Here is a 17,227-nt window from a genome sequence, read left to right as displayed (position 1 = left end):
AAAAACATCGTACATATGGTAAGGTGACAACGAGCATGAAAACCTCTCCCACTGTTGATTTTCCGCAAAAACTCTCCCGAAACAACATTTTTCTGTGGCTACGCTGCTGCCACAAACGGAGCCTATATTGGTGCTCAAGGCGGGAGTATATAGCAACCCTTATAGGGCCAGTGGGTGTACTTCGCATCCGCCGCTGGTATAATCTCTCTGACCTTCCTTACATCCTTTTATGCGGCGGCGTTTAACGCTTAACGGAGCGGCGGACGTTTAACGGATGTCCGCACAGTTCCAAACATATCACCCCGCATACCGGCTCATTAAATGATAAAGTGTACGTTAAAAACATCCTTTACCCAATCACTGAGACGCCAAGGACCGACACAAGGCATGTGACCTCTCTGCACCACACCCCCGTCCGACATGACAGACAGGTTCAACAAAACAGACCACATTTAAAGTCCATGTACGGTCACATTCAGCACAAAGGATAACGAGGGAACGTAAAATAGAGGCAACTCTCGTGTCATTCAGAATGAAGGCGCCGTGTATAGAATGCGAAATAACAATCTTGTGGGGAAACCGGGGAAACAGTCAGGGAATGCGCCAGGTCCTTGTGCCGGTTCTGCCGGATGGATGGATGTACACATGTATGTGGACCAATTCTCACATGTGTATAGGTAAGAACACCCATCATGGCTGCTCTTGCAACCGGAAATCTGCACACAGATCCCAGGAATGACTACAAAGGCGGAAACAATTGCCTCGGTGTTAAGAACACTCCCCACTACAACTAACGAACTGCTACTCAACAAACTTTTCAACGACATGTTGAACTCCATCATCATCTCTGTTCATCATCTCTTTGTTTTCTCATCATCTCACCATCTGTTGTGTACTTTCTCTGTGTAAGAGTATTGGGGTAGCCAGTTCGACTTCGTCGAAACTCACATCCCATTTTTTTTTTCTTTATCACCTCACCATCACTGCAAAATAACACTAGCAGGGCCGGCGAGGGAACGCATTTGCGCCCGTACCTGCCGGATCCCCTGGCGGAGCCCGCGAGCATGTCTCGGTTCTCCCTGCTAAGTCAACCCTGGGGTCCAGAGTCCAGTACAGAGGGGAAAGAGGTACTCTGATGACCAGCGGCCAAGGTCTCTCGAGATGTCGAATAATACTCTGGGGAAACAGTCAGGGAATACGCCTGGTACACGAGCCGGTTCTGTACCATGCCAGCAACGTTTATGACTCTTTGTAATTTCAAAAATTCATGAACCATAGGTTAGTTGGTAGCAAACATATCTGTGACCACACTGGTGCAATCCTCAATGGCGGTTCACCCTCCACTTTCGGAGTGATTTAGAGGACAGCAGGGCTGCGTAAAACGGTCAGCAGATGCCACCGCGACCTTCCTGCCTGGTGGCAGTTGCTCGAGGGGTGGGGGCAACTTGACAGAGAACTGTGCGACGTTTTTTTCTGAGGAAAACCAAGGGAAACCCTGGGACAGCACAGCCGGCACCCGGATTCGAACCGGGTCACCTCCCTGTCTCGCTGTGGAATGCCATCAACGTAGTCCGCAGCCACGGGAGGTCGTAGAGGGCGCGCAGGGCTGGTGTCAAACTGTTCTACTCTGCATATCACTTTAACGCACTCATTCGCCGGAGCTCTATATAGCTCAGAGAAGTCGCGCCGATGAGTTTGGAATGCTGCCCTGTCCGCAGCGAATGCGGTGTATCCTGTGCACCATTCTGTGCAGTGGTTGGCTTTCATGCGGTGCTGTGTGGTGAAGTTCTGTTTTCGGACTGTATAACGGCAAGCTGGCATCATCACCACCACCACCCTTGGAGTTGCCGTTGTGGTTAGGAAAGAAAAATTCTTGGAGATGGTGGCTTCTACGTAACACAGGAGCCGGCTACTCCAAAACACCTGAAAATAAAAATCAGTTAGTCTGAAAAGTTAGAGGCGCTGCAGTGTCCCCAAGAAATGTCAATAAAGCAGCTGTCGCACGCTGTCTAAGATCCCTCGGCCATTCTCCGAGGAGCTTCATTAAGTCTAGAGGACGGTGGTCCAGTCTTTCCAAGGTGGCTGTGAGGTCATTACGTTGGACACTGTTCAGTGTTCTCCACTTCATCACACGTGAGGCATCGCCGCCACCCTTACATAACGCGTGTGCATAATTTATTCAGTAAAAAGGATCGACTGTTTACGCATGGCTGATGACGTAGACGAAAGCGTTGCCCCAATCACATTGGACGTTTATTATCTGTTCATTTACACCACGTCCCAGAAAACGTGTCATTGAATTGTAATGAAAAAAAAAGTACGCCACCTGGAATCATGCGGTCAAGGGCATTTGTTCTTACTAGGTTTTTGCCACTTCCTGATTGCTAGTTGCTACAATGCTAGTGTTACGTCCTTGTTCTACGCATGGAGGCTTAATTCCGAGTGACACGAGGATCGATCGTGTCTTTACTCTGCTTGTCTTTACTCTCACTTGTTCTCCTGCTTCGTGAGGAACGCAAGTGTACGGCGTAAACGTTCTGTTTTCGTCTTTTTCTTCTTCTTCTAATTTTGCGCCTGTTTCCTGTGTGGAACATGAGTGTGGCACATAGATCCCCCGTGTCTTTTGTCCGCCCTTTGGGTCGACATTCGACACGTAGGCCAGCATGCTATCAGACTCGGCTTCAAAGAGATTGTAGAGAGGCTATTTCAAACGTTCGCTTTGTCAATTAATGAGCCACGCAGTACGTGGGGTGATATAGGTTTGAAATTGGTGCGGACGTCCGTTAAAGTTTGCAATGAAAGGATGTAAGGCAGATTGCCTGCGGCGGATGTAAAGTATGCCCACACATCCTGCAATGATCCTGTATACTAGGCTTTGAGAAACTCGAGGCTCAACGGCTGGCATGCGCGTTTGCTTGGCGCGGTGCCTTAGTGCCTTATTAGTTATTATATATTAGTTATTATATTAGTTATATATATTAGTTATTATATATTAAATTAGTGTGCCTTTGTTGTTCAAAAATTTTCAGGAGAAAAATCACAAATCATATTTTTATAACACACCATAATTATCTGTGTGTATGCATCATCGATTTAGAAAAAAAAAAAGAAATACAAGACTAAATGTGGATTATCGAGCCACCATTACGTAAAAAAAATAAAAAAAACCATGTGGATGTATAGGCCACGTCAACACGGATGCTGGCTACTCCATAGCACTTATAGACGCGTACTGCATGGCTGTGAAAGGAAATGAAGCGATTAACGAGAAGGAAATGTAGAAATGCATACGTGGCTCATGTGAAAACTGAACTTCACCGCATAGCAGGCTGTGCTCTAACCCTTGCCCCGAATGATAGGATTATCGCTTCTGATCCAAAGAGAGAGGGCGGGCGTACGTCCTTCTATGTGCAGTTATCTTATAATCTAAATTGAACCCTGCATCAAAGTACCCCCAATGTCACGTCTCTTACCAATATTGGCATAACCGTCAAAGTCCGTCGGCAGGAAAGTTAACAAAACCAGTTTATTGAATGGATCATCTAACACAAATATTGTAATATGCTATGAAACGTTCAAAAGAACGGTCGACGTTTCGAAAGTAGCACTGTCTTCGTCAAGACAAAAAAAGAAAGAGAAATTTTGTCCTGACGAAGACAGTGCGACTGTCGAAACGTCGACCGTTCTTTTAAACGTTTCATAGCGTATTATATAATCTTTGTGTTAGATTAATCATTAAATAAACCAGTTTTTGTTAACTTTCCTGTAATCTGTCTTCCACCCCCCACCCCCCATCCGTCTTATTATTTTACTTTAAGTTACCACCGGTTTGCACCCTTTTTTGTTAGAGTGCACTCAGAAAAAAGGGTGGAGCAGTTTCAGGAGGTAATATTTGTCGCATATGTTGTGCCTAAAATGTTGCAAAGTTCTACCTGCTACCTCACTCTCTGACACAAATGGTAGGGTTGCCACTTCTGATTCGGTGAGCGAGGAGGGCATACGCCTTTTCGCAGCAATTTGGATATATGATAATTGCTTTTACCACCCTTTTACACCCTTTGTCAGACGCTATGTTGACCTAGGTGGTAACTATTGAAGTTACCACCGTTTTGCACCCTTTTTTCTTAAGAGTGCATGACCGCATAAGGCTGACCGGTTTCACAACCTATAGAGGCAATCGAGTTCCGTAGATGCGAATGGGTCCTAAGAGCGCGTGCTTAATCTATATGCAAAGAAGGTAGACGGATGATACGCATGGCTGATGACGTCGATGAAAGTGTTGCTCCAATCACGTAGCAGATTTACTTATCTGTTATTGTGAGCCAATCAAGTTCTTCCTGCCTCCAATAAGTACATCATGACGCTATATACCGGATGAAGATTCGTCCAAGCAGTTTACTCCGAGTAACAACACGTCTTATATTGCTGAAAGGGTTACGGTATAGTGAGCATTCTCTTTCTGTTTATTTTGTGGTCAGGATATCATTCCAACTCAAGGAGTACAAGGTTGTTTGCTGCGTTAAATTACTCAGCTGCTCTGATTGTTACACTCGCCTCCAGTGCGTCGTTGATTGTTGGTATTTTCACTTTTCCGCAGTCAAAGATGAAGGTGGCTGCTTTTTCGCTCATGCTCTTCGGATTTGTAAGTAAGTAAAGGTTCACCCACCATTATCAGATATTTACTAAAATTGTCGCATTTTGCAGAGGTCGTCTCTGCGTCCGAATGCGATAGTGCATACGAAACCGTGACGACCTGTCTGGCTAACCTGGAGGAATTACCGCTATACGCTGACGATTTTGTCGAATCTTTACACGACGAGGAGAAAAAGGATCTTTTTTGCTGGTGAGAAGCCGTGCACTCTATTCTTTCTTCGTGGTATACTTTCTTTCTTTCTCTCTCCCTTACGTTTCCTTGCGTACTTGACGGGGATCTATCGCGAGTAATTTTATTTTCCCAATCACTCCAGTCCCCGAGGGCAATCACCGCAGAGAACTTGACACCGTTATCGCACAGGTGTGAAGACAGCGCGGGGATTATACGTCCAGTGCAGTAGCCATGGGGGGGGGGGGGTTAAGACCCCCGCCCCTCGCGATCGGGTTGTACACTCTTAAAAAAAAGGGTGTACTTTAACTCCTCCATTTGCTGTCAAAAAGGAGTCTCCTTACTCCCCTTGCTCCCCTAATGTTACTCCCAACCAGAGGCGTATACGAAGAGGGGAGTCAAGTCCTGTAGATTACATAAACAAAATACAGAAGCCGACACTGAAGATTTTTGTTTAATTTGTACAAGCTTTCGCGTGGAGGACCACGCTTCCTCAGGTACCTGTACCTTTTGTTTATCCCAACCAGAGAGAAATATTACTCTCCAGTAACCCCACTCCCTACGGGGAGTGAGGAGACTCCTTTTCGAGAGTAATTGTACTCTCCAAAAGGGAGTGATATATGTTGCAAGAAAAAGGAGTTAAAGTACACCCTTCTTTTAAAGAGTGTAGTTGGTTACTAGAAGTTTCTATTTCTCGCTTACTTCGCCTATTAATATACTAAAAGGAGTTATTGCCGCTGGAACATTCATCACGTCACCGACTAACGCTTCCCCTCCCCCTCCCCCAAGAAAAAAAGAAGAAAAAACGAACTGAGTCTTCACTTAAAGTTTTGCAACCCTTGATCTCGAGGTCCAAACTAAGCCAGTGTTGGTGAAACCGGGCGAAGGGGGGCGGGGTTTATTGACAGAAAAAGAAAAAAAGGAAAGAAGAAAGGTCAGCCATGCAGCACACCGGCTTGCTATTCCCTAAAAAAGAAAAAAAAGGGCCTTAATCAGCTCGGGTGCTGAACGTGCCTGGGTTCTTTTCTTTTTCTTTTCTGTTCTAAATACCAACTAATTAGCTGCTTAATTATTCACTCGTCAATCAAAAAGGCTGTTCCTTGGAATCTTTCAGTGCTTTTGAGGACCTGGATAACTGCGTTGATCGCCACATGGTAGGAAACTGTGCTAGCCTTGCGAGTACAGTTCGCAACTACGGACGCGAGATGGTCCTCAACGAACTCGAACGCGAATATGGAAAGCTGCCCTGCGGAGCAGATCCGAAGGAAAGGTGCAGGCCTATGAGATCCCGCGTAGGCCTGTAAGAGCTGATTGCCTCTCATTCTGCACCGATAACCTCCCGATTAAATTGCTGTTGTTGCACATTTCCGTTGTATTTCTTGTTCTACGGCATTGGTATGTGCTCAACATCAGAGACAGTCTTCATAGCTGCTCTGTAGAAAAGTGTGAAGCACCGCCTAGGAGACTGCTACCCTACTACTACTGTCTTTATTTTTAAGACAAGAAATGTGGATTTTTGATCGCTAGGGACGATACGCTACTTCTGGTAACGTTGTTGTTCTTGGTGAGGGAATGTTAAAGGAGCTATGAACTGTAACAAGCGAGCCCGCCGACTGTGTCGGCTCCAAACAGCGATTTCAACGTGTTGTCTGTGACACCTTTTGTATAGGTGTGTTTGGACTACAGGCACTTCCCATCCAGCACTCCGTCAGCGTCTTCAGCGCACATTAGATGCCATTCGCCTCTACGTACTCCAGGCAGGAATGGAGATATCCGTAGAGAAAAGCGCAGTTCTAGCCTTCACGCGCAAAGACATGCATAGGTATCGCCTGTATATTGGTGGAAGCCCACTGGAGCAGGTGACACATCACAAGTTCCTCGGCGTGACTTTGTCGTGGAAGCGCCACATAGACGTCATTGAACAGAAAGTCTAACGCTGGGTCAACGTGATTCGTCACTTCGCAGGTATGAGATGGGGGCGAGACGGATCTCCTCATGCTGCATAATGCCCTGGTTCGTGGCTCAGTGATGTACAGCCTTTCCGTCCTGCACGGACTTCCTCAGACACTGATTCAAAAGATTCGAGCCATGCTAGCGCGCAGTCTTCGGGTATGTCTCGGGTCTCTGGGTCCCGCGAGACGCTGAAACCCGTCTAGTAGTGGCTGAGGCCAGGGACATCCCCATTGAGGTTCTCCGTACTCGGGAAACTGCACGCCACTATCTGCGTCTACCTGCCCATCATAACCGTCACACTCTGATTCGCAAGCTTCACGATAGACGGAACGCGACGGTTCATGCTGCTGTGACATCATTCAGACCTCATATCCCCAAATTCATAGTCGACCACACGGCACCCAAAGTGCCTCCATGGACGTTGCCATCGCCGCCTGTCACTGTCTCCATCCCCAGCCTCAAGAACAACAAAAATAACTATCCTGATTTTATTCTTAGGCAACTTACCCTTGACTTCATCGAGGCTCAATACCGCAACAGTACCGCTGTATACACGGATGGATCGTCGACCAGGGACACTTCATCTTCAGCCTTTGCCATTCCATCAGAGTCTGTTACACGTGGGTGTCGTCTATCTCACCGTACCTCATCGACATCCGCTGAACTTTATGCTATCTTGTTATTCTTGACATATGCGGAAGACTGTGAACCGCGGCACTGGGTAATTTACACAGACTCCAAAGCAGCTCTCCTGTGCATTAAAAACATGGGCATCCGCGGTTCCCTTGCCTCAGTGGTGATAGACATCCTGTGCGCCCTGAAGTCCCTACAAGATCGCTCCCACTACGTTGCCTTTCAGTGGGTTCCAGGGCATTGTGGAATAACTGGGAACAACGAGGCCGACGCTGCCGCTGCCGCTGCACACCAACAACGACCTTCTATGCCCATTATACTCTCGAGAGGAGACACAAGATCCCTCCTCAGGCATTTGTCCGATTCCTGGTCTACCCTACAGTGGCAACACGACATTCCAACTATGTCCTCTTTGGGAAATGTAGACCCAACGCTGTCATACCGGCTGCCTGCAAAGCTTCCTCGTCCTCTGAAGTCACTCATCCACAGGCTACGTCTGAATGTGGCCTTCACTCCGTCGTTATCGATACCAGCTAGGCTGTGAGGCTAGCCCTATGTGCAACGAGTGTGGCGTACTTGCCAACGTTGAGCACATACTCCTCCGCTGCCGGACCTATGTCAACGAGAGGCGTACACCGCAGTCACAGCTTGCCACCCTTGGCTGCCGCCCCTTCAACTTGTCGACCATCCTCGGCCCTTGGGACACCGCGGCCGACTCCAGGGCGGCCTTACGTCACGTGGTTGACTTCTTTGAGGCGACAGGCATAAAGGACTCATTATGACCCCAGCAGCGCCCTCGGACATTCCCACCATCACGATCACGTCCAGCATCGTCATCGCCACTTCGATCATTCCCGTCATCTCTCATCGTCATCACTCATCATTGTCACCACTCATATTCAGTGGCGTATCTAGAGCTACCTGCGCCCATGGCAACATGGTTAACATGATGTCCTTGGGGATGCGTTTTCGTGTGGTCCGCACTAGGTTTCACACTACAACCTCTCTAATGGCGGTTGCTTTAGACCATGTACGAATGTGCCAGGTTGAGTGCCCGACCTGGCAGATTCACACCCGACCACATAATGGCGCCCCTGTTCATCTGGCGCCCATGGCACCTGTCCACACCTGCCACACCCTAGATACGCCACTGCTCATATTAGACCCCTAGCTATGGGGTAGCGTTCCACTCCTAGAGTGGAAAACCTCCCCACTTCATCATCACAATATCACAATATACCGGGTATCTCAGTTAAATCCCCGGGCTAAATATTTCGCGAACCGGTGCACCAATCGAATAACTTTCTTTTTTACAAGTATCTGTCCAATACCGCCTACAAGATGCGCACCGCGTGAATGAGCGGGAGGCGCTCATTTTTTAAATAAAAATTCAAATGAGTTTGGTGAATTGGTTTTCTGAAGCAGGGCGCCGTCGGCATTAAAATGGGTACTACCCCTTCTGGGACCTTCAGTAAATACCTTTTAGAGAAAAATCTGCAACCGAAGCGGGTCATTTGTTGCAGTAATTAATTGGTTTCAGTTTACATATTTTGGCCGCGGCTGGTCGCGGTGAAGCGCAAAAGGGCGCTCTTTCACTCCCATGTCCACTAATGTATTACGTCCTTACACCAATGAATTACACCAACGAATTACATCCTTTCGCGCTTCGCCGCGACCAGCCGCGACAAAAATACGTAAACCGAAACCAATTAATTACTGCAATCGGTGGCAGATTTTTCTCTAAAAGGTGTCCACTGAAGGTCCCAAAAGGGGTAGTACCCATTTTAATGCCGACGGCGCCCTGCTTTAGAAGTTAGCTTTTTTCACGAAACTCATTTGAATTTTTATTTAAATAATGAGCGCCTCCCGCTCATTCACGCGGTGCGCATCTTGTAGGCGGTATTGGACAGATACTTGTAAAAAAGAAAGTTATTCGATTGGTGCACCGGTTCGCGAATTATTTGGCCCGGGGATTTAACTGAGACACCCGGTATATGTTGTTGTTGTTGTTTTGTATCGGTGAATTTGAATGTGAGGTGGTAGGTGCGTATCTTCAGCACATAGCACGTTCCTAGCCAACCACCTTCCCGAATGACAACGTTCTCGCCCATGATTTGTTGATAACGAGAGGCGGAGCCTATTATGTATTATTATGCGCGGCTACAAAATTGGCTACGCCTCCCGTTTTCAACAAATTAGAGACGAGAACGTTGTCATTGGGGATGATGGTTGGCTAGGAGTGTGCCATGTAGTGAAGTTTATCTTGAAGAGGGTAAACGTTGTGTGTACCTACGCGTTGGCATCTGATTTGGTACTACAATTCTTCAGATGACGTAACGATGGATAGAGGTATCTGGACGGCGGTGCGTCTACTCGCCCGAATACGAAAGAAAGTGCATTTTTGTATTAACGCTGCTCAAGTTATGAAGGAGAAGAATAAGAACAATAAATTGTAAATAGAATTACGAAGCGTAGAAGAACAATATTACATCTATTAAACCCGTAACTAAATACATGCAGACAGGAGTTCTTACCTCCTTTAAAGAAAGAGCCTTACAACGAGAGCAGCGCCAATATTTCGAGCAGAGTCTGTTCTTCTGGGCTTAGAAGAAGGACAGTCTCTGTTCGAAATATCGACGGCTCCCGTCCCTCTTTGAGTCCTTTCGTCTGAGGCTTTTCCCTTAACAATATCGTGTTATCGTTATCTGCTTCCACCCATTAGTCGGAAAACAGAACAGTCACCTCGTTTTATGCCTTTGCTATTCTATGCCAATCACAGCACTGAATAATATGGCAGTCACTTCTGATTGTAGGAAATAGACCGGGGCGTATATACGCCTTAGAGTGAAAATTTATATAACTGAACAATATATATATATATATATATATATATATATATCTCGAGAGAGAGAGAGAGGCATACTGCACCCATATTTAACTATCCGGAAAAGAGGATGATATTGTCAATGATAGCCGACTGCCAGTTTCACACCAACGTTTTTCTCGTCCGTGTTCTTAAGAAAAAAGGGTGCAAAACGGTGGTAACTTCAGTAGTTACCACCTAGGTCAACATAGCGTCTGATAAAGGGTGCACAAAGGATGGTAAAAGCAATTATCATATATCCAAATTGATACAGAAAGGCGTACGCTCCCCCTGGCTCGCCGAATCAGATACGGTAACCCTATCATTTGTATCTAGGTAGCAGGTAGAACTTTGCAACTTTTAGGCACTAACATATGCGACAACTATTATCTCCTAAAAGATGGAACTGCTCCGCCCTTTTCTCTGAGAGCGTGTGCCTTGCTTAGAGCGCATATGCTTCATCTTTTCCAGGAAAGTATAGACGGGATACACGCAGGGCTGATGACGTCGATGAAAGTGTTGCTCCATTCACATTGCAGATTTACTTATGTGTTACTGCGAGCCAATCAAGTTCTTTCTGCCTCCAATAAGTACAGCATGACGCTATATAACGGATAAGGAATCGTCCAAGCAGTTTACTCCGGGTAACAACACGTCCTATATTGCTGAAAGGGTTACGCCATAGTGAGCATTCTCTTTCTGTTTATTTTGTGGTCCGGATATCATTCCAACTCAAGGAGTACAAGGTTGTTTGCTGCGTTAGACTACTCAGCTGAGCTGATTTTTACACTCTCCTCCAGTGCGTCATTGGCTGTTGGTATTTTCACTTTTCAGCAGTCAAAGATGAAGGTGGCTGCATTTTCGCTCATGCTCTTCGGATTTGTAAGTAAGTAAGGATTTCCCCACCATTACCGAATATTTAGCATAAAACTGAAACTATCGCATCTTGCAGAGGTCGTCACTGCGTCCGAATGCGACAATTCATTCGACACCGTGAACACTTGTCTGGCTAACCTGGAGGAATTACCGCTATACGCTGACGATTTTCTCGAATCCTTAAACGACGAGGAGAAAAATGATCTTGTTTGCTGGTGAGAAGTTGTGTAGTCTATTCTTTCTTCGTGGTACTTCGTTGTGCACTTTCTTTTGTGTATTTGACGGGGATCTATCGCGAGTATTTCTATTTTCCCAATCCAATCCACGCTCAAGGACAATCACTGAGCGAATGACACCGTTATCGCACAGGTGTGAAGAGAGCGGTGTTTATATACGCCCAGTGCAATAGCCATGGGGGTATAAGGTGGGGCCTTGGGGGGGTCCCGACACCCTAAAATCGCGATCGCGTTGTATATAGCTGGTTACTATAATTTTCTATTTCTCGCTTACTTATGTCCGGTTTCATTAACGCCGACTAAGATATGAACCGACATCAACGGTCCCTTAACTTGAATTTAACGCTAAACTCTGATTCACTAAATGGAGTTATTGCTGCTCAAACATTCATCACGTTCACCGACTGACGTTCGCAAAAAAAAAGAAAAAAAAAAAGTCTTCACTTAAAGTTTTGCGACCCTTGATCTGGGCCCAAAAGTCGTCCCAGAACGGGCCTACGCTCTCTTCTTTTTCTTTTCTGTTCTGAATACCAACCAACTGCCCTAATTATTCACTCGTCAATCTAAAAGGCTGTTGCTTGGAATCTTTCAGTGCTCTTGAGGACCTGGATAACTGCATTGTTAGCCACATGGTAGGAAACTGTGCTAGCCTTGCAAGTAGAGTTCGCAACTACGGACGCGAGTTGGTCCTTAACGAACTCGCCGGTGGATATGGAAGGCTGCCCTGCCAGGAAGATCCTTGCAGGCCCCTGAGATCCCGCGTAGGCCTGTAAGAGCTGATTGCCGCACAACCTGTACGGATAATGTCCCGATTAAATTGCTGTTGTTGCATACTTCCGTTGTATTTCTTGTTCTATATGGCATTGGCATGCATGTGCTCGACATGTGCTCTTTAGAAAAGTGTGAAAGCTCCGCCTGGGAGACTACTACTACATGTCTTAACAGTGTAAGGTGAAGATACGTTGAACGAGTACAGGTAGCGGGAGAGTTTGTACATGTTCATATCGTCCTTTCTGCAGCACTGGGAGACGAAGAAAATAGGTTAGAATAACTGAGACGGGACAGAACGTCTGCAGACTCTCAACCGGAGGGCCACAACAACAACAACAACAATAAATGGAGAAGAGATGATGACATGGGATGTTTCCTCGTGGTAGCCACGGGACCCGTTGATCGGATGTCGTTTATTAGTTGTTATGGGAAAATGTATTATGAACGTTATAAACAAGCTGTACCCAACACAAACTAGTAATTCGATGGCGACACTAAAGGACTGCACACGGCACGCAAAAACATAGGCACTGTACACACTACGCAACGATATAACTACTACATAACTATGCACACTATATACATATAAAATTCATTAGTCATATAGTCTGTAGGCTATACCGTATGTCCATATGTTTATTAGTTAGGAACATATTTATCCACTTCAGTCACACGGGCACCCAAGAACTTGCTGAGTTGACAAAGAACGGCAAGAACACTTTTTTTTCCCTCTGGAAAGCACAAACACGTGTCCTTGACCTTAGATAATGAGAGCAGTGTAATCAGGAAGAATAAGTATCCTGAAGTGGGGGCTGACAATTGTTGATCACATAACTGTCTGAGTGAAGATATAGTCACTTTCTTGATTTGTAAGTGCTAATGAGAGGTAGCTAATGTATTATACCTTACCCACCCTCATACACTTACCTGACACAGATTTGCTATTGAAAACGCCTCAATGATTCCCCGATCTGTCTCGTCTGTTATGAGCAAAAAAGAAAAAAAGTGTTTTTGCCATGTTCCTCGTCTCCTGTGCTGTAGAAACGTCGATATGAATAAGGTGGGTATCCCATACCCAGCAAACCCGGGGAGAAGAACTGTCCCTTTTCGAAATATGTCGGCGCCTCTCGTTTTCCCCTGAGGTCTACCTTCGACAAATGTTCCTTGCCTCTATACAGTCGGAAAACGGAACGTTCACCAAATAACACCTTGAATGCCAGCCCCACCACAGAATGATATGATCATCACTCCTGATTTGTGGAGAGAGACTGTGGTGTACGTCTTTGAGCGATAATTGACATAAATGCAGTGGTCACAAAGAACAACAACAACAACATAGATGGATGGATGATGATGATGATGTGGGACGGTGTTTCCCTGTGTTGAGTGCAGGACCCTACCCCACTGCAAAAAGGTTCACATGAAAAGATGAAGAGGGAAGGAAAACAAAAGAAACCCCTGGCAGTTCTTGAAGGAGGCCGGTGGCCCTCAGAAAGCAAAGAATAACGCGAAGTGCACGACACTGATGTGCAAGGCTACTATCCATGGGCCGAGAACTTTGCAGATGTTGAATGGCCTCTGATCCAGCAGTTCAGTTTACATTTAAAGGCCCGTCGCTCGCATTCGTACTGGCTACAGTCTTCTATAATGTGTCGGATTGTTGCCGGGAAACCACAAGTTGTACACAGCGCCGGGTTGCTGTGGCCCAGCCTAAACCAGAGTGCAGGGGTGAATGCAACGCTAAGTCGTAAACGACACACAAAGAAAAAGCGTACCACATCCATATATAGTTAATAAATCTGGAAAGAGATTCGGCTTTCATTCTGAATGATAACCGACTCTGAGCATCAACGACTCTGAGAAGTTATGCTATATGCATGACATTCTGCGGAGTAAACATAAACAAGCCCCCGCCACAACTTCCGGTGCCACGAAGACTTCCGGTCCTTCCGCAACTAAGGACGCTCGGAACCAGCCGCCATGCAGGATATATCTTTCACTTTCCTGATTTGTTGAAAATGGGAGGCGTACGCTTCTCCGTCGCAATTTGAAGTGTCATAAAAAGGTGTATACGACCTCTCTCTTCTCAAAATCAGAAGCGATAACTGTTTCAATCGGCACAGTGCTTGGCGCAGAGCGTGCATGTTTGCTGCGAAAGCGGATGTCGTCTTGTCACCAAACCGGAAGCGGTGAAAACGGCATGTATAAGTACTGCATCATTCCATACCGCGGATAAGGATTCGTCCAAGCAGTTTCCTCAGACCCAAGCACGTCCTATTGCTGAAAAGGTTACACTTTTAAAGTGAGTATCCTCTTACTGGGTGTCTTGCATGATACGCTTGCAGGGTATCCCTGCAACTTAAGCAGTGCGAAGTTATTTGCTGCGTTAAACTCCTCAGCTGAGGTGCTTGTCACACTCGCTTTTAAATGCGTCAATATTTTCACTTTCTGTATTTTCACTTCTTAGCAGTGAGAGATGAAGGTGGTTGCTTTTTCGCTCATGCTCTTCGGACTTCTAAGTAAGTAAAGGTTCACTCACCACACTCTCAGAACAGAACTTCACCGCATAGCACGTTGTCCGCCAACCATTAGGTGGGCGTACGCCTTTTTGTAGCAGTATGGATATATTCTGATTAACAACGCAGAGTGGGCCAGTTCGTATGACATCTTAGACTACGGAGGTATGGCAATAGTCACTAAAGAAGAGATTATGTATCTGGAGAAGGGAGTGCACTGTCTGTGATTGGTTTTTATGGGCTCGGGTTTGTGCTTTTAAGGTATGTGTTTTTCCAGAATTAAACCAGTTGACAGTGAAGCAGTGTGGTGTCCTCTTCCTGTTGCCCTTGTCTGCCGTAGCTCCGCATACAGTCTAAGATATATGATAATTGTTACAAAAAGGAGTACGCCTCTCTGCCTCTCTCTCTCTCTCTTCAAACCAGAAGCGATAACCCTATCATTCGTGGCAGGGGTTGGCGCACAACGAACTTCACCGCATAGGTGAAGTTCTTTTCTGAGAGTGCATTATCGACTAAAAATATCAGCTTCACTGCTTAAAAGATTTCCACTCCCATGAGGTGCGTCCCAAGTGTTTTGTATCACAATAAAACTATTTCATCTTGCAGAGGTCGTCACTTCCGACTGTCCGAGTGTCACGGAAGCAATGAGTACTTGCGCCAAGATTCTGAAGAAATCACTACTATACGATGACGCGTTCATCTACTCCTTAAACGGTCAGGAGAAAGCTGACCTTATGTGCTGGTGAGAGGCAGGGTACTTTATTCTTTCTTTGTGGTGCTTTCTTCCTCATGTTTCTTTCTGGTATTTGACGGGGGTCTACCGTGAATATTTTAACTTGTCCATTCAATGCAATTCGCGCTCAGGGGGAAAAAATGCACAGAATGATACCACTCAGATGTGAGGGGGGGGGAAGGTAAAAAGGAAGAAAGGGAAGGTAAAACGGTATGAACACTTCATTACAATTAAGATGAACAAGGCTTTCGTGCAGAGCCTGCACTTCATCAGGTTAAAGAGTAGCCGTATACAACAGGACGTATATGTACCAGTAGAAAGGGAGGGAGAAAGGGAAATAGAAAAGCAAAAACAAAATCGAAGACACTTATCTAGCTGAGGGAGTTGAAAAAACAATAAGTAAAATAAGTAAAAAGTGAAGCAGACCGGACAAGACCCAAAACTACAACCCAGGGCCATGTGTGACAGACACATAACAGGGGAAAGTTAAAAAGAAAAAGAAAATATGTGAGCAGAGAGTGGCGCTTATACATCCAGTGGTGTACACTCTAAAACTTCACCTAGACCGCTAGAACTTCACCGCATAGCATTCTGTGTGACAGACCATTGCCACGAGATTGGAAGACAGAGGGGGTCGTACGCCTTTTTGTGGAAATTTTCATCAATCCAAATTGCCACAAAAGGCGTACGCCCCCTTCTCTCTTCGAATCAGAGCGATAACACTATAATTCGTTTCAATGGTTGGCTCACAGCGGGCTATGCGGTGAAGTTTTGGTTTTAGAGTGTAGCCCGCGACCGCGTTGTAATAGACGAGTTCAGGAAATCCCAGTGCTCTTTGCGGACGCATTGCATCCTGGGCGCTTGCTGAGCTGGGGAACGAAGAATAATCCTTCACATTTCGCTTTCGCTGACCGGACAGTGAACCGGTAGGGGAGAAATCGGAACAGTTTGGAGGTCACCCGTTTCTTTCGTATATTAGTAAACTCCCACAGTTCAAAGCGGCGCTAAGCACTCTGGGACTTTTTGAACTCTCCTATTGCTTACTATAATTTTCTATTTCTCGCTTACTACTTCCAATTACTCACTTCTCAATTTACAATATTATTGCTTGGACTCTTCTAGTGTTTATGAGGACATGACTGACTGCATATTAATCCGCAACACGGAAGGCAACTGTACCTATTTGGCGGATATATCTCCCGAAAATGCTCGTGCCTTCCTCATCGAGAAAATCAAGCGCGCATATGGAGATGTGCCCTGTGACGCAGATGCGATGGAAAGATGCAGCGCCCTGAGATCCCGCGTGGTCTAGTCGGAACTGACCGCCTTTCCTGTACAGATAATCAGCTTATTAAATTGCTGTTGTTGCAGACTTCCGTTGTGTTTGTTATTCTATGGTGTTGGCAAGTGCTCAACTTCGGAGACAGCCTTAAGAGATGCTCTGGCGAAGAGTATGAAGCTCTGCGTAGGAGTACCGCGAGCAATACCGCAGTAAGGACTATGTCAAAACAACACAGCCTTGCTGGAGCGAGGGAGCAGCTTTACCAGTGACGCAATCACTGAAGCGTTACACTTGCCTGATAATGCGCTACTGCAAACATCTGCTGACCCGTGGAATGCGTATTCAATCCACGTCGTGCGGGCACCATGCTCTGATGCCATACCTTCGGGAAATCGCGAACTTTTGCGAATCGCGAATGCATTGAAGATGTGTAATGGTAACTGGCGACCGTGGTAAATCATATCAGTCGTTGATAGTGTGTGGGAAAATTAGTAGGAAAACTGCGTTGTATTGCATAAAATACGTTGGACTTTAAAATGATT

At 46.0% G+C, this 17,227-nt stretch overlaps 3 protein-coding genes across 4 annotated transcripts; all 3 read left to right on the top strand.

The window, feature by feature from the left end:
• Positions 1-4,393: 4,393 nt before the first annotated feature.
• Positions 4,394-6,186, top strand: LOC135400060 (uncharacterized). Its single transcript, XM_064631794.1, has 4 exons — positions 4,394-4,444; positions 4,598-4,646; positions 4,705-4,843; positions 5,937-6,186. The coding sequence occupies exons 2-4, from the start codon at positions 4,604-4,606 to the stop codon at positions 6,124-6,126; spliced, it is 372 nt and encodes a 123-aa protein (XP_064487864.1). The 5' UTR covers positions 4,394-4,444; positions 4,598-4,603; the 3' UTR covers positions 6,127-6,186.
• Positions 6,187-10,901: 4,715 nt separating this feature from the next.
• LOC135400059 (uncharacterized) lies at positions 10,902-12,216 on the top strand. 2 transcript variants are annotated; one of them, XM_064631792.1, is made up of 4 exons: positions 10,902-10,955; positions 11,106-11,157; positions 11,224-11,362; positions 11,976-12,216. In XM_064631792.1, exons 2-4 carry the CDS (start codon positions 11,115-11,117, stop codon positions 12,154-12,156), a joined length of 363 nt encoding a protein of 120 aa, XP_064487862.1. In that variant the 5' UTR covers positions 10,902-10,955; positions 11,106-11,114; the 3' UTR covers positions 12,157-12,216. The 2 variants fall into 2 exon arrangements, with proteins under 2 accessions (XP_064487862.1, XP_064487863.1); XM_064631793.1 differs by having other exon boundaries at positions 10,927-11,017.
• A 2,134-nt stretch (positions 12,217-14,350) lies between these two features.
• On the top strand, positions 14,351-16,775 carry LOC135400058 (uncharacterized). The gene is made up of 4 exons (XM_064631791.1): positions 14,351-14,456; positions 14,622-14,673; positions 15,277-15,412; positions 16,526-16,775. The coding sequence occupies exons 2-4, from the start codon at positions 14,631-14,633 to the stop codon at positions 16,713-16,715; spliced, it is 369 nt and encodes a 122-aa protein (XP_064487861.1). The 5' UTR covers positions 14,351-14,456; positions 14,622-14,630; the 3' UTR covers positions 16,716-16,775.
• The last annotated feature ends 452 nt before the right edge of the window (positions 16,776-17,227 follow it).

The sequence above is a fragment of the Ornithodoros turicata genome, chromosome 7, assembly GCF_037126465.1.
Source record: "Ornithodoros turicata isolate Travis chromosome 7, ASM3712646v1, whole genome shotgun sequence".
Classification (NCBI taxonomy): domain Eukaryota; kingdom Metazoa; phylum Arthropoda; class Arachnida; order Ixodida; family Argasidae; genus Ornithodoros; species Ornithodoros turicata.
The sequence above is the reverse complement of the archived record's forward strand: the minus strand, read 5'-3'. Positions and strand labels throughout refer to the sequence as shown.